The sequence below is a fragment of the Ovis aries genome, chromosome 24 (genome assembly GCF_016772045.2).
Source record: "Ovis aries strain OAR_USU_Benz2616 breed Rambouillet chromosome 24, ARS-UI_Ramb_v3.0, whole genome shotgun sequence".
Classification (NCBI taxonomy): Eukaryota; Metazoa; Chordata; class Mammalia; order Artiodactyla; family Bovidae; genus Ovis; species Ovis aries.
Window position 1 is genome coordinate 22,456,911 of NC_056077.1, and position 25,431 is coordinate 22,482,341.

At 42.9% G+C, this 25,431-nt stretch overlaps 1 protein-coding gene across 1 annotated transcript in view; it reads left to right on the plus strand.

Moving 5' to 3' along the window:
- Positions 1–8,464: 8,464 nt before the first annotated feature.
- The window catches only part of CACNG3 (calcium voltage-gated channel auxiliary subunit gamma 3), a 96,977-nt gene continuing 80,010 nt past the window's right edge, over positions 8,465–25,431 (plus strand). Inside the window, exon 1 of the mRNA XM_004020842.5 lies at positions 8,465–9,059. Coding sequence (XP_004020891.1) covers positions 8,849–9,059 — 211 coding nt within the window. The 5' untranslated portion in view covers positions 8,465–8,848. The remainder of the gene's footprint in view (positions 9,060–25,431) is intronic.

The following is a 25,431-nucleotide window of genomic DNA, read 5'->3' on the forward strand; positions in this document are numbered from 1 at the left end:
CCCTCCCTCCTCTTAGGCCCTGATAACATCTAATCTACTTTCTGCCTCTATGAATTTGCCTATTCTAGGTACTTCTGCACAGAATAGTATGATATTTGTCTTTTTGTGTCTGGCTTATTTCACTAAGCATAATGTCGTCAAGGTTCAATCATGCTGTAGCATGTATCCAAACTTCATTTTTTTAATGGCTGAATAATATTCCATTGTATGTATAGAACACATGTGTTAATTCATTCATCAGTTGATGGACACTTGTGTTGTTTACACCTTTTGGCTATGGTATGCAAAACACTTTAATTATATTTTATTGGTCAGAATTTTGTTGCAGGATCACTATTCTCTTCAAGGAAAACTGAAAGATGTGATTTTCTTTCAAGTAGACAAAGAGCATCCCCAACTACAACTGGAGTTTTATTAGTTAAAAAGAAATGAAGAAAGGTCATTAGGGAAGCAGCTAGCAGTCTCTGCAACTATCCACCCCTATGCCAGCAAATGTCTTTCCATATATAGAACACTGACATTCTCCCAAAGGAAACAATCAAACTCTCATCCATTGAGAGGCTAGGATTTCTGAGCAATTTGTAGTCTTCTTCAACAGATCTGGGTGTGTCTTCTCTTGGTCTCAACTAAAAGGTAACACATTTGCTACCAGTTCACCCATTATTTAATTTTGCAGGTGGAACCAGGTAAACATTAAGAGCTTCTTCTAAAGGCAAAGGCGGGTATATAGAGCACCCACAGGTTCATAGAAATTATCCAACCCAACTGAGTAAGAACAACAAAATTTCTCTTTTCTGGGAATAGAAGAAGTTTCTTGGCTAACAAGGAGGAACTCCTTTATCTGTTACTTTCCATTACTTTCTCTCTGTCCTCTGGAAGATTCTTCTTTGTCTATATCTCTCTCCCTGGACTCATCAACTCGGGGAGAACAAGCTTCCTCTTGGACTCAAGAATCTTTCAGGGGTTTAGTTTTTAGAGGTGTCCTAGTCTAAAGGTTGCTACCCAAGCTTGGGATATAGTTGGCAAAATAATTCCTCTAAAATGCAAATAAATTTGTAATATTTTCTGGAAGAGTATCCATGGCCAAACATCTCCTCTGTACATAATATACAGGCATGGAGAGTATGCCATACTAACGCCACATCACACTCCAGTCATACTAAACTCCTTTCATTCCCTCAAGCTCTTTATGTTCCAGGGCACTGCACATACCAATCTAAATGCCTGGAACACAGTTTTCCCTGATCCTTACTTGGCTAATCATCCTCAAGGGCTCTGTTAAAATGGAACTTCCTCTGGGAAGCCTTTTCCAATGACCTCCAGTGACATGAATTGGCCCTGACTTGCACTTCCCCTAACAGAGTGCTAACCAGCCTTTGTTGATGTTTTAGGTAGCGTTGCTTAGAAGCTTAGCCTGAAGCAGGGAGCCATATGCAGGTAAATTCTAGAAGCAGTGTCCTTTAGGAAAAACCTAGCGGAGTATGGGAACTAGCATACAGAAAGGCAGTGAGTGCCCACCTGTGACTTTCCAGAGCAGCAGTATTAGCTTTGCCAGGGAACTTGCTAGAAATGAAAGATCCCATGAACCATCCTAGAAACTCTGGGAATGGAACCAGTAAGCTGACTTTTGAATCTTATTTCTTTAGCTTCTCTGGGTCTTAGTTGTGCCATGTGAGATCTAGTTCCCTGGTCAGGGATTGAACCTAGGCACCCTGCATTGGGAGTATGGAGTCTTAGCCACGGGACCACCAGGAAAGTCCCATAAGCTGTTGTTTAACCAGCCTTGTAAGTGAGGCACAACTCAAGTTTGAGAAACACAGTGAGAGGGGACAAAGTCAAATGAGGATGTGGTCCCAGGTATAATCTGGCCTTGGCCTGACCCACAGAGGACTCTGGAACATAAATTGCACCACAGAATTCTCTCTGCCTTTGGCAAGAAGAAAGACTTTTGCATCCCTGTATCAGCCATTCATTGACTGTAGGCAGTCCCTGGGGTAGGGATCCCTTGGAGAGGCAGCTCCTATTAGCTACGAGCGATTTTTCCAAGAAGGGACAACCAAGGGATGGCAGAGAGGGTAGGGTAGGAAGGTTGGAGCTACAAATACACCAACCTAGCAAAGGGAATCTAGGCATCTATGGGATACTAACAGCATTGGTTTCAATTGTTCTTATTTGTTCAGTTATCTCTGTTCTCTCCGTTAGATTGAGTTCCAAGTGATCAAGAACTAAGTCTTTCTTGCTTGTTATTAACTAACCAGTGCCTTTCGTGGTGTGTGAAATGTAATAGTTATTTATTAAGGTAATTGATTAATCAAATGCTGATTGAGTGCCTACAATATCCTGGGCACTGACCCAGGGTCTTGTAATTTAGATGTGAATTCTTTTGCTCTAGTAGGGAGGTGGCAATAAACATATAGATGCCTATACATACATATGAACTTATGTGTATATGTATATAAGATGGTGTCAGAGATTGAAAAATGCTATAAAGAAATAAAAAGCAGAAGGAGAGGACAGAGAGAAGAATGAGGTGTTATTTTAGAGCAGTTAAAGAAGGATTCTCTGAGAATGCGACATTTGAGCTGAGATTTGAATGAAGTGAGGGACTGAACCACGAGAAGGAACATCTGGTGGAAGTAACTTCTATGCGAATTCAAAATTGTTTCTAAATAAATGTTTTCTTATAAGAAGAATGTCTCGGGGGAGAGCATTCCAGGGAATGGTTGGATGAATCACAGGAAACACCTGGCATTTCTACACTGATAAAGCAGGAGGTGACTGGAAGCGATGGACAAGTGGCATGCTACTTACTGTTTTCATTTATTTTTTAGTCGACTTCATTTATCAAAGTATACATGCTCAAGATTTTCTGAAAATCAAATAGGACCGAAGGGACTGTCAGGAAAAGCAGCTCCTGGTCCCACTCCTGCTCCTCTCCCCCAAAGTTACCATGGTTAGCTGGTAACTTTTCTGTCTTGAGCAAGTGAATTAAAGTCATTCAGTCGTGTCTGACTCTTTGTGACCCCATGGACTTAGCCCACCAGGCTCCTCTGTCCATAGAACTCTCCAGGCAAGAATACTGGAGTGGCTTGCCATTCCCTTCTCCAGGGCATTGTCCTAACCCAGAGATTGAACCCGAGTCTCTTGCATTGACAGGCAGATTCTTTACCATCTGCGCCACCGTAGTTTAACTTGAAAGTTGCACAGTCATGTCCGACTCTTTTTGTAGTCCATGGATTCTCCAGTGGGTAGCCATTCTCTTCTCCAGGGGATCTTCCCAACCCAGGGATTGAACCCTGGTCCCCCACATTGCAGGTGGATTCTCTAGGCTGAGCCAGTAGGAAAGCCCACTCCAAATACAGTTGTTGAATTTTCATGGTTCCTATATTGATTTCCTCCATAACTTTCAATGACATACTCCAACCTCTAGAGCTCCCATCAGCTATCGACAGCATACCTTGGCTGTTCTCTATGTAATACCGGGATGTTGCATCCCCACCATTCCTTCCCTCCTCCAACCATCCAACTCCTATCACAGCTACAGATAGGAGGGACTTAATTTTCAAGTATTTGAGTGCAAGAGGATAGGGGATTTTGGTTACTGAAAGAAAGTCAGTAAGGCTAAAGTTTAAATAACATGAAGATGTGTTTTATAACCATATTTCATTTTCCACACTTTGAATCTAGAAGTGGCAAACCCATAACTAGACTATGTGAGAACATAAAGGGGAATTATGGGATGGCAGACAGGGCACCCTTGGTCCACATCTGCTTAGTTTTCACCATTTCCTTAACTTACATTCATGCGGGTTACTTTACCACAACGAGTTTTTCTCTTTCAGCTTATGTTCCTTGGAAGAAGGGCATAGACAAAGGTGAAGCTGGGGGGGGTACACCCAGCCCAGCTGTACATCTGGCAGAGGCTCCAATACCTTCAGAGCCTTACACCCTAACATGTTGCCTTCTCACTCATGATCATGTTTTGCTGCTGAACCCCTGGGCATCATCAGAGTGGCCCCAGAAGAGAATCATGGGGACTTTTCAGTCTTTTGAGCCGTCTCGAAAGTTCCTCCTACTCTGAGAATTGTCATCCCTCCCTCAGCTCACAGGAGCCAGTCCCAGTAGCTGTGTCTATACCACCACCCCTTCTCCATGGCCACAGCAGGTCGGGCTGGAAAGTGGCATGCGACACAATCAGTTTGTCCCCCTTGAAAGTTTTTAATTGAGACTAAAACTGCCCTTTTGAGTCTGGGTAGATCTCTTGGATAGAGGAGACATAAAGCCTCAAAATCTAGCTTCCATCTTGAGGATCAACAAATAGAAAAGGCAAAATAATCTTTTTCCAACTAAAAATATGGAAAGAGGCAGAGATGAAAAATAGAGTGACTGTCAAGACTCCTGATGGCTTTTATTCCCTGGTTTTATCTCCTTGCTGAGTCCTGATAATGTCTTTGCTTAAAGGTTTCTTGAAGCAGCACCATATCCTTATGTCAGAAATGCAATTCCTTAAACTAACTCCAATGAGTTTCTTCTATTTACAGCCAAAATGTACTAGCAAAATATCCCCTACTATATAATAGGTTTCTTGAGGGGCAGGTAGGAACCATGTTTGTGTATTCTTCAAACTGCTAAGCAGAATGCTTTGTACATAGTAGGTACTTACAAAGCATTTATTGAGTTGAATCAGCTGCTGGTACTCATTCCTAAATGACACAACCACTTTCAGGGGCCCTGAAATTATCCTCACCTCCTGAGGTGAGGGTAATTCTGACCTAGGAGAGGAAGAACAGAAAAAAAGTACAGGTGTACCTTGCCAGCTACTCGACTAGCTAAGAATCCAATCACCAGACTCCTCTGTCCATGGAATTCTCTAGGCAAGAATACTGGAATGGGTAACCATTCCCTTCTCCAGGGGATCTTCCTAACCCAGGGATCAAATCCTGGTCTCTTGCATTGCAGGCAGATTCTTCATCTGAGCCACCACGGAAACCCCTAAGAATCCAAAGGAAGCTTGTAAAAAGAAGCCTTAATAAGAGTCTTAAACATCAGTTGCAAGCTATCTGAGTGCCTCCCGGTCTCCCGCCACAGTAATAGGATCAAAGAAGGTCATCAGCACACACAGAAAGAGCCTGGCTCCATCACTTTTATAAAAAGGTAGTGCTTTGAATCTCTTGGGTCCCCGATGGATCTAGTGAAAGAGCCCTCTAGTGTTAAGAAATGAGCAATTACATCTAGGCTTAGAAGCTGATTCTACGCACCCATGTACACACACCTACACATTCAATTGAATGAAAGGATGAGGTCACCCCCTAGTAAGTGGGGAGGCATCATCAGGAACTAACTGACGGCCTTCCTGCCTCTGCACTCCCACTCCACTCAGGTGTTCTGATTCTCCAAATGCAAGTTCAGATCTTCCCATACTCTGTGATCAGCTTTGAACTAGTCTGTGATCAGTTTTGGACCTGGGGTGGGGAGGACAGGGGAGGGGAGAGGCAGAGGAGAAGCCTGCCTCACCGAGCCAAAAGCTCAGTATACATTTTCACTCTCATCATGTTGATCCCTTTCTCTCCTTCAGAATTGTCCACATCCTGAGCGGTGATCGTCACCTTCATCTGCTTGAGCTCCTGACCCTTCTCCCCAACCCCACACAGTTTGCCTGGATGTTTGGTTCCATTCCCCTGGACCTTCTGGGAACCATACCTTGAGTGTTTGTGCTTACATTACAGACTACAGAGGTAGAGAGAGGGCTGCTCTTGTTTTACTGTGAGTTTGGTGAATGGATTGATTGGAGCACACTCTCCCAAAGCCCATTGACCTTCCAGTCACGTGATCCTGCTTTAGGAAAAGACTTTTCTCACTCCTATCAGAGGAAGGGTGAAAACAGATCCTGGAGTAGTTGCTTTGGTCATTATTAATTATTTCATAGTATTTAAGTTTTTGAGATGGGGAAGGGAAATTTCACTAATCTAGCAACCCCTTTCAGGGAAGACCAGCTTCACCTCCATCTTACATAGGGCTTTATTGAGAAGCAAATTTCATTTCAGGAAAGGAAAAACAATAAATAACTTATAGAAGGCTTGGTACATTTTCCCCCATTACCTCCTATCTTTCTTCCGGGATAGCTGTGGTCTTGGCCCCAAGTTTATCTGTTCCATTTTGGTTATGTGGCAAGCTTTCAGTATTTCTACTTCCTGCCTACAAATCAGTGTTTGTGATCCACGACACATGCATATGCAAGTAAGTCTATGTAGGTGCATAAACCTACATACACCTATACTTAGGCATGTACACCCACAAATGCATATAGCTATGCATTTGCAGCAAATAGGCTCATAACACTGTAAGCAGGTACTGTCATACACATATAAACATACATATATATATATATACACACCTGCTTTACTTCTACAACAAATTCCCCAGGCATTCAGAACTCATAGCTAAATTGGACACAGCACAAGTAAACATCTAAACACAATCACATGATGACTATTACGTATTCAAATCTACACATGCACGTGCAGGTATATCTAACACCAAGAACCAAGTGTTTAAGTGAATTTAAGACCAAAAGCATACAAACAAAGTGGCAGAGTCACCAAGAAGTCGTGAGCTGCATTTGAGAACTCTTCCGTGAATTGTTGCTATTCGGTCTTCTGGATAGAAGCTCTCAGACAGAGAGCCAGAAATGTCACCAGGGGACTGTATGTGTCTACGATTACCTACCATTATCTTTTTGTCCAGTTAAATAACATTCAAATATGACAGCTGGTTATGAACACATCTCAGGGACTGCAGAAACAACCCAAGCAGCCTCGATTCCAAACACCCGACCTCTGGGTCTCTGTCCCATCATGCCACAGATCAGAAATAATGAGGGCATTCTGTGGACTTAGTCTACTTGGCATGCTCAAGTATATGCCAGAACACATGGTGATAAAAAGCCAGTTGAATTAAATGATGATCCTTGGTGTCTCAGATGGTAAAGAATCTGCCTGCAATGCGGGAGACCCAGGTTCGATCCCTGGGTCGAGAAGATCCCCAGGAGAAGTGAATAACTACCCACTCCAGTGTTCTTGAGAATGCCATGGACAGAGGAGCTTGGCTGGCTATATTCTGTGGGGTCATAAAGAGTCGGACCCGACTGAGCAACTAACACTTGCAACAATGACTATTTCCAAGGCTGAGTCTCACTAGCTTTCAGGTGTGCACCAACATTTGCACTTTGGACTAACAAGGAAAGCAGACCTAACTTCACGTGCTTCCTGTCTAACTTAGACAAGAATGTTAACAAATGATCATCCAAGGGACCTTTGAAGAGAATCTGACATTTTCAGCGACTCTCCCACCTTGACTCCATCACCACCACCACCCCAAAAATGTACGGTTGTCAAAATATATGTGTGTTCGGAGATCAATATCTCACACTCCCTGGGCCCAAATCCCTAATATATGCATAACAGAGTCTACATACTTCTGGCTCTTTCTGTCTTTTAGGAATACATGATCATATGTATATGAACAGTTCCGGGTCTGATCTGAGCACGTTGTCTCCGTTGCAAACCAGAGCTCCAGAGAAAGGAGGGTAGACATATTGGTTTGTTTTCTGGGGAACCAAATTGAGACAGACTATACACAGATGTTCCTGTGACAACACTTTTTGCCCGCCCAAGTGAGCCATAGAACCATTGCCCCGAGTCGCCGGTCCCTTTAAGAAGACTCGGTCTTCCCCAATGGGCTCCAGCGGCGCCCGCAGCAAAAGGCAAACTTGCCTGGCTCATTGGTGGTGGGGGAAATGCCGCGTCGGGTGGGAGCTGAGAGAGCGCCAGAGTGCGCTGCAGGCTCCTTTCCCCTTCCCCTTTCCTTAACCCTTCCGGGAGCGGGGAGCGGGGGAACCGGGTCGTGCTGCAGCGCTCCTGAGGAGCCGGGGCGCTGACTGCCCTGGGCTCCCGAAACTTTGCGCGGAGCGTGGGTTGACTAGGTTGAGAAGAGCAGGTGGGCTGGCCTGGGAGGGGCGGGAGGAAGACCCACTCGTCGGTACCCCAGGTCTCTCGCCCGGGCGTTAGGAATGCGGGGGTGCAGCAGCAGCAGAGGAGCTGTCCCTTCAGCACCACGGACCTAAAGCCTGGTCGTTAGGAAGGCGGGGGCGGGGCAACAGGCCGGGAGCTGTCCCTTCAGCACCGCGGACCTTTGCCCCCAGATGAAACCTCTTGGCCCCCGCCCCAGGACTGTCTTTTCTCCAGTTTGAGCGGGGGTGTCGGGAGCAGGCGGTGAGCTTTCCTGGGAGGCTGGGGAAGCAATGAACACTCTTCTCAGCGACTCGCCTCCCAGCAGTGCTATTTTTTGCCATCCGCCCTCACCCCCAGCACACGCGCTCGCACACGCACGCACGCACACACACACACACACACACACACACACACACACACACACACACATAGTCCTCTCTGGATTTCTTTGCCTTGAGTCTCCCGGGGCTGTGAGGAGCCAGGCGCATCTCAGATCGAGCTGGCAGCTCCAGGCTCCAGAGCCATGCCCTGCACGGACCCTCATCCTTACCAAGCTCCCGAGGAATGAAAGGAATCCAGGGACCCTCAGAAGGCAGCAGTGATGTGGACAAACCCCCTGGAGCCTGCACCCTTCCGAGGGCCATAGGCGACCCAGGGAACTGGAGAGAGCTCCAGACAGGAAAACCCAGCTTTCCCAAAGTCCCTGTGGATGCCGACAAAAGGAGACCCGAATTTTTGGAAGAGCCTGTCCTAGGTTATCCAGCTGCAGAGTGATTTTTTCCCTCTGGCATTGAATCTCCCTCTCCAACGCCCAGCCGTCCAGAGTACCATGAAGAATTATGAGGATGTGTGACAGAGGAGTCCAGATGTTGATCACTACTGTGGGAGCCTTCGCAGCTTTTAGTTTAATGACCATTGCAGTGGGCACGGACTACTGGTTATATTCCAGAGGTGTGTGCAGGACTAAATCTACAAGTGATAATGAAACCAGCAGGAAGAATGAAGAAGTAATGACCCATTCCGGGCTGTGGAGGACCTGCTGCCTAGAAGGTATTTAGTAATTCCTCTCAATGGCCCCAAACAATCCAGTTTCTGATTTTTCGCTATTCCAGTGTGTGGTTGGGGAGACGGAGGCAGTGATGGGGAAAGAGGATAGTTCGAATTATTGCCGAGAATTTGCAGATGTCCAGACTGTTCCAAGAAAGACTAATGCAGTGTGGGATGAAAGGGTTGGGTCTTGTTGGTTGTTTTTGGTATGAGCTTCATGAGATGAGATTTTGTGGCTCTCCGGGCAGCTTCTGCAGTTGAGAAAAGTCTTCAAATCTAAGATCCCCAGGCATACTGTGAACTACTTTGCTTTGATCTCTGGCTTGAGATGGGGTCTCTAGCTCTGCTTAAATTGCATTTCAGTGGGGAAGAGGTGACAGGAGAGGAAGGGAAGGAAGGGAAAGCGGCAGGGGGAGAGAGAGATTGATTATGACCTAGCTTGGCATACTCTGAGCTATTTCCTGATTTCACAACATAGTCTTATCAGTTTCTTCTGAGTTTGGTCTACCTAGATATTTTCATGAACTTCCATCGGCAATCAGTTCCAGACTAACCTATATGAACCTCTACACACACACACACACACACACACACACATTTTATGAAAACATTAATACATATTTCTCCATTTGGGATCAAAACAAAACTTAAGTCTTGGTATTTAGTGTCCACCTGTCTTCTTTCCTAAAGCATTTGCAAAGCCAGCATATATTTCTATGACATTTGCATAAGACTGATTCTCAAGAATCACAGCATACCACTTCTCATTCAAAAAATTGAAGACTCATTCTAAATTACAATGAAGGAGACAAACCAATTTTAGAATGTCAAGCCTGTCTCGCTATAAACTTGCCTTCAGAACACCAGAAGTCACTCTCAGCATCATTGGGCAATGCCTGGATGTCAGCAGGAGTAAATCTACAAATAGAGAAGGAAATCAAAGCTCTTTAGAGACTGTGTGCCTGAGGGAAGGAACTGGATTAGAGGGGCAGAAGGGAGTTTTTTCAGGCTTCTGAGGAATCTGTGAAGCTTGTCATAGTGATGAGCAAGGAAATCTGTGTTTCCTGTGTATTTTCCTCCCCTGCCTGCCATTGGTTCTCCATGCCTGCATTACCACTGGCTGGCATTTGTCAGGGCTTCTTGAGAACTTGCATTTACGTAAATTGCTTAGGAAATCATGCTATGACATCACTTGCTAGTGGAATATTGCATCATTCCCTGGCCTTCCTCCCATGATCTGACACTCTGAACAACTGCCCTCCTGACTGTAGAACTACTAGAGTTGATTCTGTTTCCACCACAAATCTGCAACTGGTGGGAAGCCCAGGTAGGAAAGGATGACTTTAAATGCAACAGGATTACTGCACTTGCTGTCTGAAGACCTTGGTAATGCTGCAAACTATCTATGTGACCTTGGCTGAGACATTTACTTATCCAACCCTGAGCATATTAATCTGGTAGATGATTAATTTGGGATAGGTGTTCATGAATTAGCACTATCCAAGGGTCTTATTATATCCAATGTACTGACAGGAATTCTTTCCTAAACATTGACACAAATCTGATATCTGTGATTATTTGTGGTCAGATATGGTGAAGTCATTTACCTTAGGGAAATGCCATAATTCTCTTTCCAATGTTAATAAGGCATTGAGCCATCTTTATAAAGCTGCAATTAGGTGGATGTTTTGGTGCCTATGTGATTCTAAGGATGACATAAAAAAATCTGAGGTGGCTTCCAGGCCAAAAATGGCATATAGGTAGACTATGTTTCATTTATTTCCAAATTTTCTGCCTTTTTGATATAAATCTGGGAATACACAATTAAACCTCAGTTTTGGCCTCCCTCATTAGGTCCTAAAATTCCTGAATCCTTGCTCAGAATCTCTCAACTGATGGTTTCACTTATCTCCAACATCATGTCCTACACCCACAGTTTGTACAAGGAATTGGAACCCCACCCAGGCATTCTGTGGGCTTATTGGGAGAAGTGAGGATTTGAATCAAGAAGAAATTGGATTATTCTAAGATATGTTCTTGGTCAGGTGAATTCCTCTAAGAAAATTTTCTTGCAGTCTCCTTGCAATGTGGCCCAGGTATTTTATTTTTTACATTTGTGAAGTATTAATACAGTGAGCTGCACAAACTTTAATGAATCACAATGAAATTTTAGCTCTGTGCTCACCCATATAATCAACACCAAAATAGGCCTGGCTGAAATCTGAAGGTAAGATTTTCCTTCATGCAATGAACATATCAAGTGTTCAAGAAATTTGCAGGAGCATCTGCTTTCTGCATGGGAGGACACATGCAGTAGGCAGCATCCATCTTCTGCTGGAATGAAGGTGTACAGCCATCTCCTGCTCCATTATCTCCTGTCTTCCAAAACCTCTGCATCTTCATTTTTCTGGCCCTTTAAGTGTCAAAGGATAACTGGGTGGGAGAGGGCATCCATATTTTAAGAGTCATGAAAGAATGTGGCTATTTCGTACAAGAAGGAGAGAAGGCTCCAGAGGGACATGACAGCTGTCTGCAAATATCTGAAGGGCTGTCATATGGAAAAGAGACTGAAAATGTTCTATGTGGCCTCAAGAGGGTAGAATTAGGAGCTAGAGGAAAACAGGTCTTACCTCAGTATAAGTAACTCTCCAATATGTCATAAGAAGCTTTCAAGGTTATGAGTTGTCTACTACCAAAAATATTCAAGTATAAGAAAACCACATTAATTGTTTCCAGATTTAACCAGTCATCAGAATCACATAGGGAGCTTTAAAAAGTAGATAATAAGGCCCCCACAGCTAGGTTCTTGGCCTCCATGGGTCTGCGGTAGGTCACTTGGAATCTTAATTTTCTGAAAGTCTTCTAAGCAATGTATGATATTAATGCCAAACCACATTGTGTATTTACAGTGGGTCTGGGAATAACCATGTGTATTAGGAAGGATCACATCTCTCAAGTGAGAGAAGAGATGTTTCCAGTTTTCCTTTCTGTAACTCAGAAGAACATCATATATATTTAGCACTTATTATGTGCTAGGATTGTGCTAAGAACTTTGAAAAATTAACTCTTTCATCTTCAAAGGCTGTCAGGGTTGTGGGTATAAGTATTAGCCTCATTTTACAGATGAGAAAACTGACGCCGGGAGAAGTTATAGAACTTGCCCAAGGTCTCACACCTAAACTCAGCAGACACTACTTCACCTAAGCCATGTTGCTCCACCTAGCCCTTGCTAGAGAACATTAATTCATGCTCCAGAGGATAGGTTGCTACTGGTACAAATATTAGCCTGTGAGAGAGCCCAAACACATGGCTTTTTCCATTCAGAAGCCCCAGATCCCACCATGCCTGTGCAGCATCTGCAGGGGTGTAGGAGCCACCAGACAGGCAAAAACTCAGAGGCAGTACAGGACACTGTTTGAATGAAAAACCAATCGACCTATGTAGAGACACCCACACTGAGAAGCCAGAACAAATGCCTGACTCATTAGCTGGAAAGCACGCTAGGCATTCACAAGGCAGTGCCCCGACCTGCTGTGTGCTTTCAATGGCGGCATGTGAATTTGAATGAGAATATGTTCAGTATGTGATTCTCTCATTAAGAAGTTGCAGATATAATCAAAGGGATGTGTTTAGATAACAGAAAGACCACTGGCTTAGTAGGAAGGATGCTCCCAGGTGCTAATCACATTCCTATCTCTAGCAGTTGTGTATGTTAGTACACACAGCAGTTGTATATGTGAATTGTGTATGTTGTTTCCTCCTTTGGACCTCAGTTCACCCAGTTCTAAAGAGAAAGCTTCAGGTAAGATTAGGAAGAAACAAATCCAAACATCCCTGTGGACTAGGCAAGTAATGTAAAGTGTGAAGCAAGTATTTCACAGTCCTGTTAGCTCAGTTATATTGTTGTGAGAAGAGGAGTAACAGTGCATATGAGATGTCCATGGGATTCTCCAGGCAAGAATACTGGAGTGGGTTGCCATTTCCTTCTCCAGGGGACCTTCCCGACCCAGGGATTGAACCCATGTCTCTTATGTCTCCTGCATTGGGAGTCGGGTTCTTTACCACCAGTGCCACCTGGGAAGCCCATGAGAAGATCCAGGAACTGAGACTTGGTTTCAATGTGGTGGCAACTGAGAGTGGCGGGGACTGTGGCAAACTGGAAACAATTGCTGTGTGTCTTGAGTTGATTTTCACTCTGGGAAAATGGATACCAAACTTGGCCCAATACTCCAAATTTTAAAAAGCTAGATGTTGAATCTTCTGACTTTTAAAATATGGGCAACTGGCTTAACTTTTTAAACACACAGTGCCAGCCAAACCAAACTCACTTTATGGCTGAATTTGACCTATGGGTTGCCTTTTGAGCCCTGAAAATGATTTAAAAGGCCTTTTAAATCCTAATTTCTGATATCTTCCTTAATGAAGTTGTCCTTCATTAAGCGAATTATCACTTTTTCAACTCATTAAAAAGTTGCTACTAAGAAAAAAAACCCAACTTTGGATTTTAAGATAGGGAACTTAAAATTATGAAAAAGAAGTTCAAGAAACTGATGTTTCTGCTACAGATGGGCTTGGATAATATCAAACATCTGGCTGAAAAACTGGAAAAAAAATTAGCCAGTCATTAGAAGTTCCCCCATATTTCCAAATCTCCAGATGGTTGACTTTTTCAGCCAGATGGGGTTCCAGCTTTATTTATGTGTTCAGAAGCCTTCGGGGAAGCTTCAAAGATGTGGTTGAGGACAGGGATGGGAGAAGGACATGAGTACTTCCTATGTACCCAGCCCATTCTAGGTGCTTTAACCTATATTAATTTACAATTTTCACATCTCCTATCTGCCCTCCAGTAGAATATAAACTCCATAACGATGGAGATTCTTGTCTACCGAGGGCCCTACTATGTCCCTAAAGCTTAGAAACAGTACCAAGTAGTCCCTTCTGCTCCTCTGCCCTAGATTAAGGCTGTACCTCCCGTTAAATGTGGGTGCAGAATGCATCCGAACTCTCTTCCCTACTCCTGACCTTCCTGTTCCTTTCTCTCCACTTTTCTTCCTTGATCTCAAAATCCAAGAGGCAGACAAAAGAGAGAAATGGGATGGAGTCTTAAGGCAGGGTGGGAGAGACTGACCATGACTGTGTTTGGGGGCAGGTTAGGATTTGGGGAAGTGGCAGAGGCTGAGGTGTGAGCATGACTGACATTCAGCCAGAAGATGTTTATATAGCCATACTAGATGTTAAAATATGGAAATACTTCCTCATCTGTTGATAAATAGTATCTATTGGTTCCCCTTACTGATGAATTCAATAAAATTTGACATGAGCTCACTGTGTATTTTAAGAGAATTATGTTTTTGACAGTTTGAACAGTATACTCCCAATATGTGAAAATATCCCCAGTAAAATGAGTTCTCACCAAAGCCCCACCACTAGCCCTTCCTCGAACCTCTCAAACATCCATTAGATCCACTAAGTAAAAAGTAAAAACCTGGCCTAACAGGGCCATCAGGATCGTGTTCCAGCCCTATGGAAGCATAAATTCTAACTGGCTCATCTTATGTCCTGCTGGTGGTTAAATATTTTTGGATCTTACTCTCAATGGCTATGCCATTCTTGATGGAAAGAATTGTTCTTTTTTCTACCTCAAATCCAGACTTCTACCTTCTGACTGTAGCATTCTACCCATCTGAGAAAGTAGATAGTCCAGATATACTTTTTGCTTCATCATTTGAGATGTTATCTCTGGATTGGAATAAAGGCAAGTGACGTGCAATCCAAGGTTGGGTGATCAATGTGGGCTAGTAGCGTGGATGGTTAGTGTGAGTTATCAGCACATATGGAGAAAAAAAACAACAAGAAGAAATTAGGCAGAAAGATGGGTATGCCCTTTTAATGCTTAATGTGATAGAGTAGTGTCTGACAAGCTTACTTAAGTGGTCATCTAATCCCCTGGAAGTGTACCTTTGTTTGACCTAGCTTTTCTTATAGATTCAGGTCTAGCTGTATAGTTAGATGTTTACTTGTGGAAAACTTGGGAAGATGAACATTTATCTTTTCATTCAGTTGAGATACAAATAGTTTCTGTTCATTAGAGGAGATAACTCCAAATGTTGTGGACAATTTGCCCACTCCCTAGGACATTAATCAGTTTTACATATAACTTAACAATATTATTTCAGTTTTTTTCATCTAAAAAAAAAAATAACATCTTTCTTTGAGCCAGCTTTGTCATTCTGCTTGTTCCCTTCACTGATGAATTAAATAAAATTTGACATAAGCTCACTGTATATTTTAGGAGAATTATGTTTTTAACAATTGAACATTCTACCCCAACATGTGAAAGTATTCCCAATAAAACCAATGTTTCTGAGATTAAAAAGAAGCCTACAAAAACTCCAAGATTGTTTTTTTCCCTTCATTCTATGACCCTGCAGAGAGCCCATTTTTCAATATAGAAGCAAATGGGCCTTTAATAATTTATGGAAGATCCCAAAGAATATTAGATAATAGCAGGGGCTTTGGGGTCAGGTAGACCTGGTTTCTTACCTGAATCCTGCCATATTCTGGCTATAAGACTTTAGAGATTGCTAACCTCTGAGCATGAGTTTCTTTACCTGTACAACAAGGAAGAAAATGTAGCAAGCACTTTCACCTGTTTCTTTCTTATTTCTTAATTTACGTCTTATGGTTCCTTCATACCTCTAAATAATATGTTGATTAGTAGTCCTTGATTCTTGCATTTTAGACAAGATGCATTTTCTAAGACAGATGATTTTGCTTTCTTAAACTACTACCCTTCCTTCAGCACTTGTAGTTCCCCAATGAGTTACCTGTGGCTTCCAAGAAGAATCATTCATAAAGACTGAGGGCAGCTGGCATCTCATTCCTGGATTGGACACTAGCTGAGGCAGCACAACTGCTTATCTGTTCATGTACATGTTTTAGCAAGGAAGTCAGAAGACAAGAGCAGGGCTGAGAGAGAGAACGGCAGTGGGGCAGCCTGTTTGGAAGGGAGAGGTCTCATGAGTTGAGTGGATCTGTGGTGGATACCTGAGAGCTTATGCCATTTTGTCCATATTCCACCCAAGAGAATAGCCAGTTAGACCCTAGACAGGGCTACATGATATTCAGGAAGATTGCCCTGCAGTCTGTTGCCCTGCACAGGGCTGCCTGGCCAAGGGGTCAAGCAGGGATTAAGAGTCAGTCCACGCACCACTTCCCAGACCACGCCTGTTGATCCAGAACTGAGTCTCTTCAAACGGAGGAGGAGGACCTTAAAAGCATAAGGGTTCTATATGGGGCAACTGCAGGTCCAGCAGCATAGGGGTATGAGTTGCCAGTGATAGGAGCCAAGACAGGATGGCAAAGACTGGACAGACTGAGGTATCTCACATCAGGGAAGGAAGTTGCAGTCGAAGGTCCACAGGGCCTCCAGTAACCAATGCACAGGTTTCTAATGGGAAGTCAATGTGTTGACTCCTGCGTGAGGAGAATCTGACCATTAGTGTTAGCTGGAGGAACAGTAGCAACGAACAATAATGCTTTGCAAATCCGCACACTGAATGAAGTGGCGTTTTGGCCTTTTTTCCTTCCTGTTCTTGGCCACAGCATACTGAATTTACTCCCAAATGAAAGAGGGAAGAGTAGGGAAATAGCTTGCATCCAGGTATGCAGTCGTAAGTTTTAACAACCAACAGTGGCTGGAAAGTTATGAAATCTGCCCAAAATATCACTAAGAAAATGAGGGATTGGACATAACACAGTTGAAAGCCAAAATAAAACAGTTGCCTCATATGCCACTTAGTTGAGACTTATCAATAAATAGGAAATATGTCATCATGTTTTGTCTCTAAAATTCTAAAAGTTGAAAACTCAGTGATGTACTATGTATGTACTAGGATACCTAATTATATTTCAGGAGTTGGCAAACTACAGCCAATGGGTCAGATTTGGCCCAAGGTTTACTTTTGTGCAATCCAAAAGCTAAGACTATTTTGTACATTTTCAAATGGCAGAGAAAATTAAACAATATCCCCAAATATTTCACGACACATAAAAATGAAAAGAAATTCAAATTTCAGCATGTATATAACTCTTAGTGTTGTATATTTTAAAATTATGGAAATTTGTTTTCTTTCCTGTTATGTTAATATCTATATAGTATCCTCAGTTTTGCTGCTTGGCCTGCAGAGCCTAAAATATTTACTGTCTGGCCCCTTAAGAAAAAGTAGTTTGCCAATCTCTGCTACACCTCACTGCAGAGATATGTAGGAAGCTACAATAACATTTTATTTTGAGAAGTACCCTTTGTATTCCCAAGAGTGTCAAATTTCTTTCTTTTCTTCGGGTGCTATGTTGCCTTTATCATAGACTGTTCATCTGATCAGGTATTCAGGCATTCTGTCCTTTTTTCTTTCCTGAAGAACTCTCACTTAGTTCTTTGCCCAGGCAGTCCTTGTCCTCCTTCTGAGCCATGAAAAGTTTGAAAGAAAGTCAATGAGATCTTCCCCTCTCTAATGGTATCTAAGGAAGACAGCCCCTGCCAAGATATGTAGGGAAAAATATCTGTTGGAGCCGGCAAGAGAAGAAAACTTTGTAACCTGTGTTCTGGTGGCTATGAAAAAAAAAAAAAAAATGATCCTAGAGGCAGACTGAAGTAGGCTCAATCAGACATGGTTACTGGGTGAGTGAGGGTGAAGAAATTAGGTCCACAAGAGGCAGCTGGTACTGAAAATCTAGACAGAGCTACTCATCCATATAGTTCCAAGAATAAGGTTCATGTGATTATGAAACTCCATGAAAGATACTATATGAATGGGCACTTTTTTAGAAGTAGTTTCATTCTCTAGTGTTACAAATCACTAATACAGAATTTAGGGCAGAGAAGAAACCTGGGTTGATACTTAGGATCATCTAGGCATAGATGGTGATTGAAGACGCAAGAGTACACAAGAAACCCCAGATGACTACAAAGAGGGAAGTTGACAGAACCCCTCTAAGTAACATTAATACTGTGGGGCAAGGATCAGAAAACAAAGTGAAAGTGTTAGTTGCTCAGTCATCTGACTCTTTCTGATCCCATGAACTATCGTCCATCAGGCTCCTCTGTCTACAGGATTCTCCAGGAAAGAATACTGGAGTGGGTAGCCATTCCCTTCTCTAGGGGTCGCCTGCATTGCAGGCAGATTATTTACCATCTGAGCCATCAGGGAAGCCCCGTGGATCAGAGGAACTTGTGAAAATTTAAAAACAACAAGACCAACAACAACCAGAGAAAACAGAACTGAAGAGGAGAAAGAATTCAGGATTTAAATACCAGTTTGAAGTCTACTAAGGCTTGCTCCAGAGAAGGCAATGGCACCCCACTCCAGTACTCTTGCCTGGAAAATCCCATGGATGGAGGAGCCTGGTAGGCTGCAGTCCATGGGGTCGCTAGGAGTCGGACCTGACTGAGCGACTTCACTTTCACTTTTCACTTTCATGCATTGGAGAAGGAAATGGCAACCCACTCCAGTGTTCTTGCCTGGAGAATCCCAGGGACGGGGGAGCCTGGTGGGCTGCCGTCTCTGGGGTCACACAGAGTCGGACATGACTGAAGCGACTTAGCAGCAGCAGCAGCAAGGCTTGCTCCAAAACGATGCAAATAAACAGAAACATCTAAGCCAGATAGCTCCTAGCAAAGTGGAGCGTCAACATCAGAGGGCTACTTCCTGGGTTTGTGGGTCCCACAAAAGGGCCTGCTTCCAGGGTAGGTCTGCCCTTCCTTCTGGGATTGGTAAGCAGGTGAGATGTCAATGTGGACCCTGGAGGATGCTTCTAAGGAAGTTGCTGAAGGAGAGAATAGGTCATGAGAATCCCAGAAAGAAGTGCCAAGGAAATAGTAAAATAATAATTAGTTAACACTTAATGAACACCTTCTGTGCATGAAGCTACGATTACTGGAGTAGATTAAGCGTTCATTTAGGGGCTAACTCCTGAGCATTTATTTATTTGTTTAACAGACACATGCTTTATGCCAAGCACTGTTGTAAGTGAGCACTTGACAAATATTATTTAATCCTTATGCATTCTTCAGAAGGTAGCCATTACTATTCTCCTCATTTTACAAATGAAGGGATGCGGACCCAGAAGGGACATGGTTAATAAGAGGCAGAACTGGAATTCCAATCCCACCCTGTGTTGCCTTTCATTACTGTACTCTACCGGCTTGGCCTGCTTGACAGAGGATGAGATGATGGGATGGCATCATCGACTCAATGGACATGAGTTTAAGTAAGCTCTGGGAGTTGGTGATGGACAGGGAAGCTGGCATGCTGCAGTCCATGGGTTCTCAAAGAGTTGGACATGACTGAGCAACTGAACTGACCAGCTTGGCTAAGCACTTAGTATAAACAGAAGGGACTGATTCTCATAATAGCCCTGTGGACAACCAGCAGGCCTCTCCCACCAATAACGACACTGAGGCTTGGAGAATTGATGATCACCAGCTAGGTGGTGGCAGGGCTGGGACTTGAACCAGAAAATTCACCCTAATCTCCACACTGCACTGTCTTAATATAAGATTCAAGGCCTGATGGGCTGGGCTTCTCTAACCTTCCCACTCCTGTATCCAGGAGACTTTGATGTTAGTCATGGCTCTGAACCATTCAACAAATGGAACTGTGGTGAAAAATAATTAACCCAGCCTTTGCCAACTTTTATTATAAAACCAGAAGCAAAGTCAAGGGAAATATATGGTAGAGTTAGTGAGACTGAAATACTGTAGCAGTAGGTTCTGAAGAAACACCACCTCTGAATCAAAGGTAAATTGAAAAGAATAAAAAGGCAACATCAAGCATTTGGAAAAAGAGCAATGTTTCTTTTCCAGAGTTTGACTAGAGGCAGATGAGCAAACTATTGGAGATTCTTGCATTCTCTACATTGAATTTGTGGTGTTTGCAAACTTAAGAGTGCCATTAGATCCACGGGTGTCCCACTTCCTGAGGACTAGACCTGGGCACATCAGTTATTTGACTTCTTTGAACCTTACATTCTGTGTTAGGCAGGAGGAGTCAAGGTGTCTGACTTGGGTAACTCTGGTACTTAGGGTCTGCAGCTTGATTCTCACGCCACCCAAGGCCAAAGACATCTTTGAAGAGCACCTGAGTCACACCAGACATGCCAAAGACTATTGTACCACCAGCTCTAGTTCTTAGTGACCTTGTGTGTGAGTAGGCTCACAATGGGCTGCTGAGGTGAGCTTGGGCAGCAAGACTTAACACCATTGATCCACCTTTTAATTTTCATGTTGTAAGAAATACTATCACATATGTTATCTATCACATATGTTATGCTCTTTGGAGAATACGTAACATATAGCATATATGTAACATATAACACATGGAGCATGTGTAACATATAACATATATAACACATGTTTCCTCCTTTTAAAATATTTGCTAATTTATTTTTGGCTTCATCAAGTCTTAGTTGCAGCATGCAAGATCTGTGTTGTGGGCGTAGGCTTCTCTCTAGCTGTGGCACACAGGCTCAGTAGTTGCGACGCATGGGTTTAGTTGGCATGCGGGTTCTCAATTCTCCAACCAGGGATCGAACCTGCATACCCTGCATTGCAAAGCAGATTCTTAACCACTGGACCACTAGGGAAGTCTCCCGGACACTTTATCCACCACATTTCCCTGAACCACTGCCTAGAACAAGAGCCTGGCACACAGTTGATGCTTAATAAATAGACATTGAATTTATTGCTTGTGAGTAAGTAATTTCATTACCTTGAGTTTCTCTGAGTGAATCCATGCTAATCCCTGACAATCGTTGTTCTGCCATTAAGTGCTTACAAACTACTTTTAAAATAATATATCCTATAATCCCTGCCACAATGAATGGTAATTCAACAGTCTGTATTTTGAGCAAGTCTGACTTGAAGATCTCAATATTGTTTGTCCATAGCTCACTTTCCATTTTTTTCCTCTCAAAGATGATCCATAATATTTTATTTAAAATTTCCCTCCATATCCTGGGTGCAAACTTGGGGAAGGAAAAGAGAAAATACATGTTGTGTGAGACATATTGTGTACAGATCCGGCAGGCACTGTTTCTATTCCTTGTGCTTCAGATTCTGTATATATTTGGTTACCTGCATATTTAGGAAATAGAGTTTCCACCACTCTATATTCTGCAGCATATGCTATTCAGCATCATGCAGAGCTGCCTTGGAAACAATAATACCTACCTGTTAAATTAAAGGGACTCAAAACCTCATGGGTAACAGCTGAGGTGTCTTCCATCACCTCATCTATTACAAAATTCTACTGTCACCTGTGGAAATTGATTTTGGCATTGAGCCATTAATACAGATGCATATTTACAACAAATCATTCTGACCCTTTGCAAATCACAGGACGGCAGAACCAATTAGCTGTTTATCAACTTAAAATGTCTTAAAATATGTACTACCAAGAAAGTCCCGGCTTTTCAAAATATTGCTTCTCACCAAAGATGAATCTGGCTTGCAATCAAAATGCCTTAAGTGTTTAGAGAAAAAGAAAAAGATCAAATCAACAGGCAATGATGTTAATCTGAGTCAAAGGCCTGCTGCACAGCATCATAATTGCTCTTTTCTGCTTTTTCACTCTGTGGTGAGTGATGGCTTAGCTCTGAGCAGTGGGAAAATGGCAGGGGTTGGGTTCTAAGAGATAATAAGGTCTGAACCAAGGAAAATTCATTCTGGGCCACCCCTAAAGATGATTTTCCAGTTGGAGTCCCTGAGGCTGAGCATAGGAAATGGAGAGTCTTAGCCCAAGACCGTGCACTTTCTCCAAACTCTCTTAAAGCAGGCAGAAGAATGGGGTGGGGGAGGAGAGTGAAACTGTAAACAGCATGGTCAAGGTCGGCTTCCCTGAGAAGGTGACATTTAGCCCCAAATTTGAAAGAGGTAAGGAACCAAGTCAGGTGGGAAGAACTTTCCTGCCAGGCAGAAGGAACAGCAGGTGCAAAGGCCCCGAGGGGGGATGTGCCTTGGGTGTTTAAGGAGCAAGGAAGTCAGTGTGACTGAACAGGATGAGTGAGGAGGAAGAGAGAACAGGTGAGGGAGATGGCAGTCGGAAGGAAGTAGTAAGAACTTGGACTTTGAGTGAACTGGAAGCCTTTGGAAGAGTTTTTAATTACTTCTTTTCTGTGTTGGGTCTTAGTTGTGGCACACAGGATCTTCTGTTACAGCACACGGATTCTCTGGCTGTGGTGCTTGGGCTCAGTAGTTACAGTGGGCAGGCTTAGTTGCTTCAAGGCATGTGGAATCTTAGTTCCCTGACCAGGGATCGAACCCACAGCCCCTGCATTACAAAGCAGATTCTTAACCACTGGACCACCAGGGAAGTCCCTGAAAGAGTTGAATCCCAGGAATGACATATTCTTGGACTTGCCACGTCTGAGTCTTCTCACCTGCATTTGCTGCTTGACAGAAGGAGAACTTTGAACTGTGACCTTTCTTGCTTCCACCAGGCAAGAACTTCAGCTCTAACCTTTAAAACTTTCACCCTACCTGGTCCTCATGCTTCTCTAAGACTGGGCACAGTGGAATAGCATCTCTTCAGCCTCCTCTTCCTTCTTCTCCTGAAAACAAGCCACAGTCCCTCACTGTTCTCAGCATCATATTTCTCACTGTGAGAAAATGGGGTTTAAACGAAATGACAATGATGCGGAAGTTTCTAATGCTTTCCAGATCTTACAAAGCTCTTGGAGTCATCATTCCTGTTTGGTAACCCCTTCCTGGCTCACAGATTATCCCCATCAGGCTGGAGTCTTCTCCGTGCTCTGGTCCCTCTTCTCAGCCTGGAGAGACAATAAGACACTTCGAAGTAAGTGGTTTGCGTTTGAGGGAACCTCCAGTCTGCCTCCTGCTCTATGAGGGCTTATTTAATACCTACTATGTGCCAGACACTGTTCTGGGTGCCCAGGATTCAGCAGAAAATAGACAAGTTCCCATCTTCAGTAAGTTCACAGTTGTGTAGGAAAGATGCCTAGATGAACAGTTCGGGATGCTTCCGGGACATAGACCAGGGGATCCAGGATTAGGCAAGGGGACTATTCACTGTCACAGCAATGTTCTCTTAGGGCTTGTGTGTCCCCAAGGTGCCTGGCCTACAATATGTGTTCAGAACACATTTGTCAAATGCACGAAAAAACTTGTGGAGGCCACACAGAGGAGAACTGACCTCTGCCAGGTGCTGGGGGCTGGAGTAGAAATGAATTCAGAGCCCGTGGCTTTTTATCCTTCAGCAGAGGGGAAAGAGAGCAGAAAAACAGTCTACGTAAAGGTCCATGGAGACTAATTGATGACACATCCGTCTCTTTTTCTAAATTCTTTGAACTTTTTAAAAACAAATAATCTTGGATATTTGATTTTTGTCACGTTCTTTTGAGTGGCATATTTTTTCCTATTGTATTTTCCTAATTAAAACACCTTGAATATAAAAGTAATAGAAAAACATATCCTCAATATCAACTTTTTTAGACAAGGCAAGGTTTCCCCTGGGCTCTTACAGCAATCTCATCCCCTTACCCCCAAACTATTGCTACTTCAGTTTGATGAATCTCTAATAAATATTATTTCCCTTTTTTTCTGGTCTACCATGTCAAGGAGATTAGAAAGCATATATTTTTCTCTGCTAGTTCAAATTATTCATAATTTACTCAAAAGCTTTAAAATGGTATCTTACAATTTATTAAGATATTTAATCATGCATGCTATTTTTAAAAATCAAATCATACAGAAGGGCTTTTAATGACAAGCATGTGCTTCAAGGGGCTTCACCCCTCCCCACTTCAAGTACTACTCCTTAGAGCAAGCTTTAAAAAAAAAAAAATTTCTGATTCAGTTCCTCTGGTGGTTACATCCACATCTCTAAATAGTATGTTTCTTCTTTGATAAACATATTATAAACATTTTTTGATTTATAATCTATTGACTTCCTGCCATAATAGGCAAGGATTTAGCTAACTCACTCTACCCTCTGTATTGATTATCTTTCTAATTTCTAAAAATAACATTAATCTTCATTTCTTTTTCCAGCCACCTTGGGAAGAACATCTTTGCTTCTCACTTTACAGAATGAGGATGTACATATATCCTCCTTCCTACCCACCCATGTCTGTCAGTTATATTTGGACTTTTCCATGGTCAAGAGTCACTCCATTTGCATTCTAGTCTATAAATATGCTAATGTCTTCCATGCTGGGGCTATAGATTGATTCTGGAGTTTGAAAAACAAATGAACATTATTATGATCATGTAGACAATGTTTGATACAAAGCCAAGTTGTTTCTAGGATTACATGTTTTTCTTTATGGTTTCAATGTCATTGAAATCTCTGAGTCATGCAAAGATAAATGTCCTTATGGAGTCTCCTTTCTAACGCCCAGCTAGTTGTTCAAGATCATGCCGTGTATTATTTGCTACAGTTTTCATTTTTCCTGGAGTTTCTGATTGACTCAAAGAGTTTTCCAACAGGTCATTTAAGAGCAAAATTAGGCTTCTTAAACAGAAGCCCTGTGGCCAGGAAAGGAACGTTTTAGAAAAATCACTCCGCCTTCTTTTTTTTTTTTTTTTTTTTTTCCTGTTTCCTCAGTACAGGGTAGTGGTTAAGAACTCAGCTCCTACAGTCAAACTACTTGGGTTCAAATCCCAGGTCAACCGCATACAGTTATATAACTTTGGATGTATCCACTAATATCTCTGTGTCTGTTTCCTCATCTGTAAAGTGGTGGCTATTACTCATAAGGCTGTTTCAGGGATTTAATGAGTTAGTCCCTGTATAGCACTGAGAGCAGTGCCTGGCACACGGAATTACTAACTTGGTGTTGGTTGTTACCACCCTCCTGTGATAAGCAGATCAGACAAAATCTGCCCATTGGCACTGTTCTGCCAACAGCAAGGACTCACCTAGGCTATAGTTACCGCTGTACTGTTAGTTCCCAAGAATTTTCAGTCTTTGCTTCCCTGAGGCAAAGCCAGTGATATAGCTGATGCAGATCCTATCAAGAAACAAAGTTCATGATTTTTGGTGATGCATCTTGGACCTGATTCCTTTCATACTGGTTGATGTAGGTGGTCAAAACATCAGGGAATATGTATTCTAGAATATCCCCCAACTGAGCCACAGTGAGGAACCATTAGCACTTCATAAATAACAGTAGCAAGAGCATACTGAGTACTTGTATGCATTATCTCCCTTAGTCCTCTCAAGAGCACTATGGGGTATTTATACCCACTTTACCAATGAGCAAATGGGCTCAGATGGCAAAGAAGCTGCCTACCAGGTTCAATCCCTGGGTCAGGAAGATCCCCTGGAGAAGGGAATGGCAACCCACTCCAGTATTC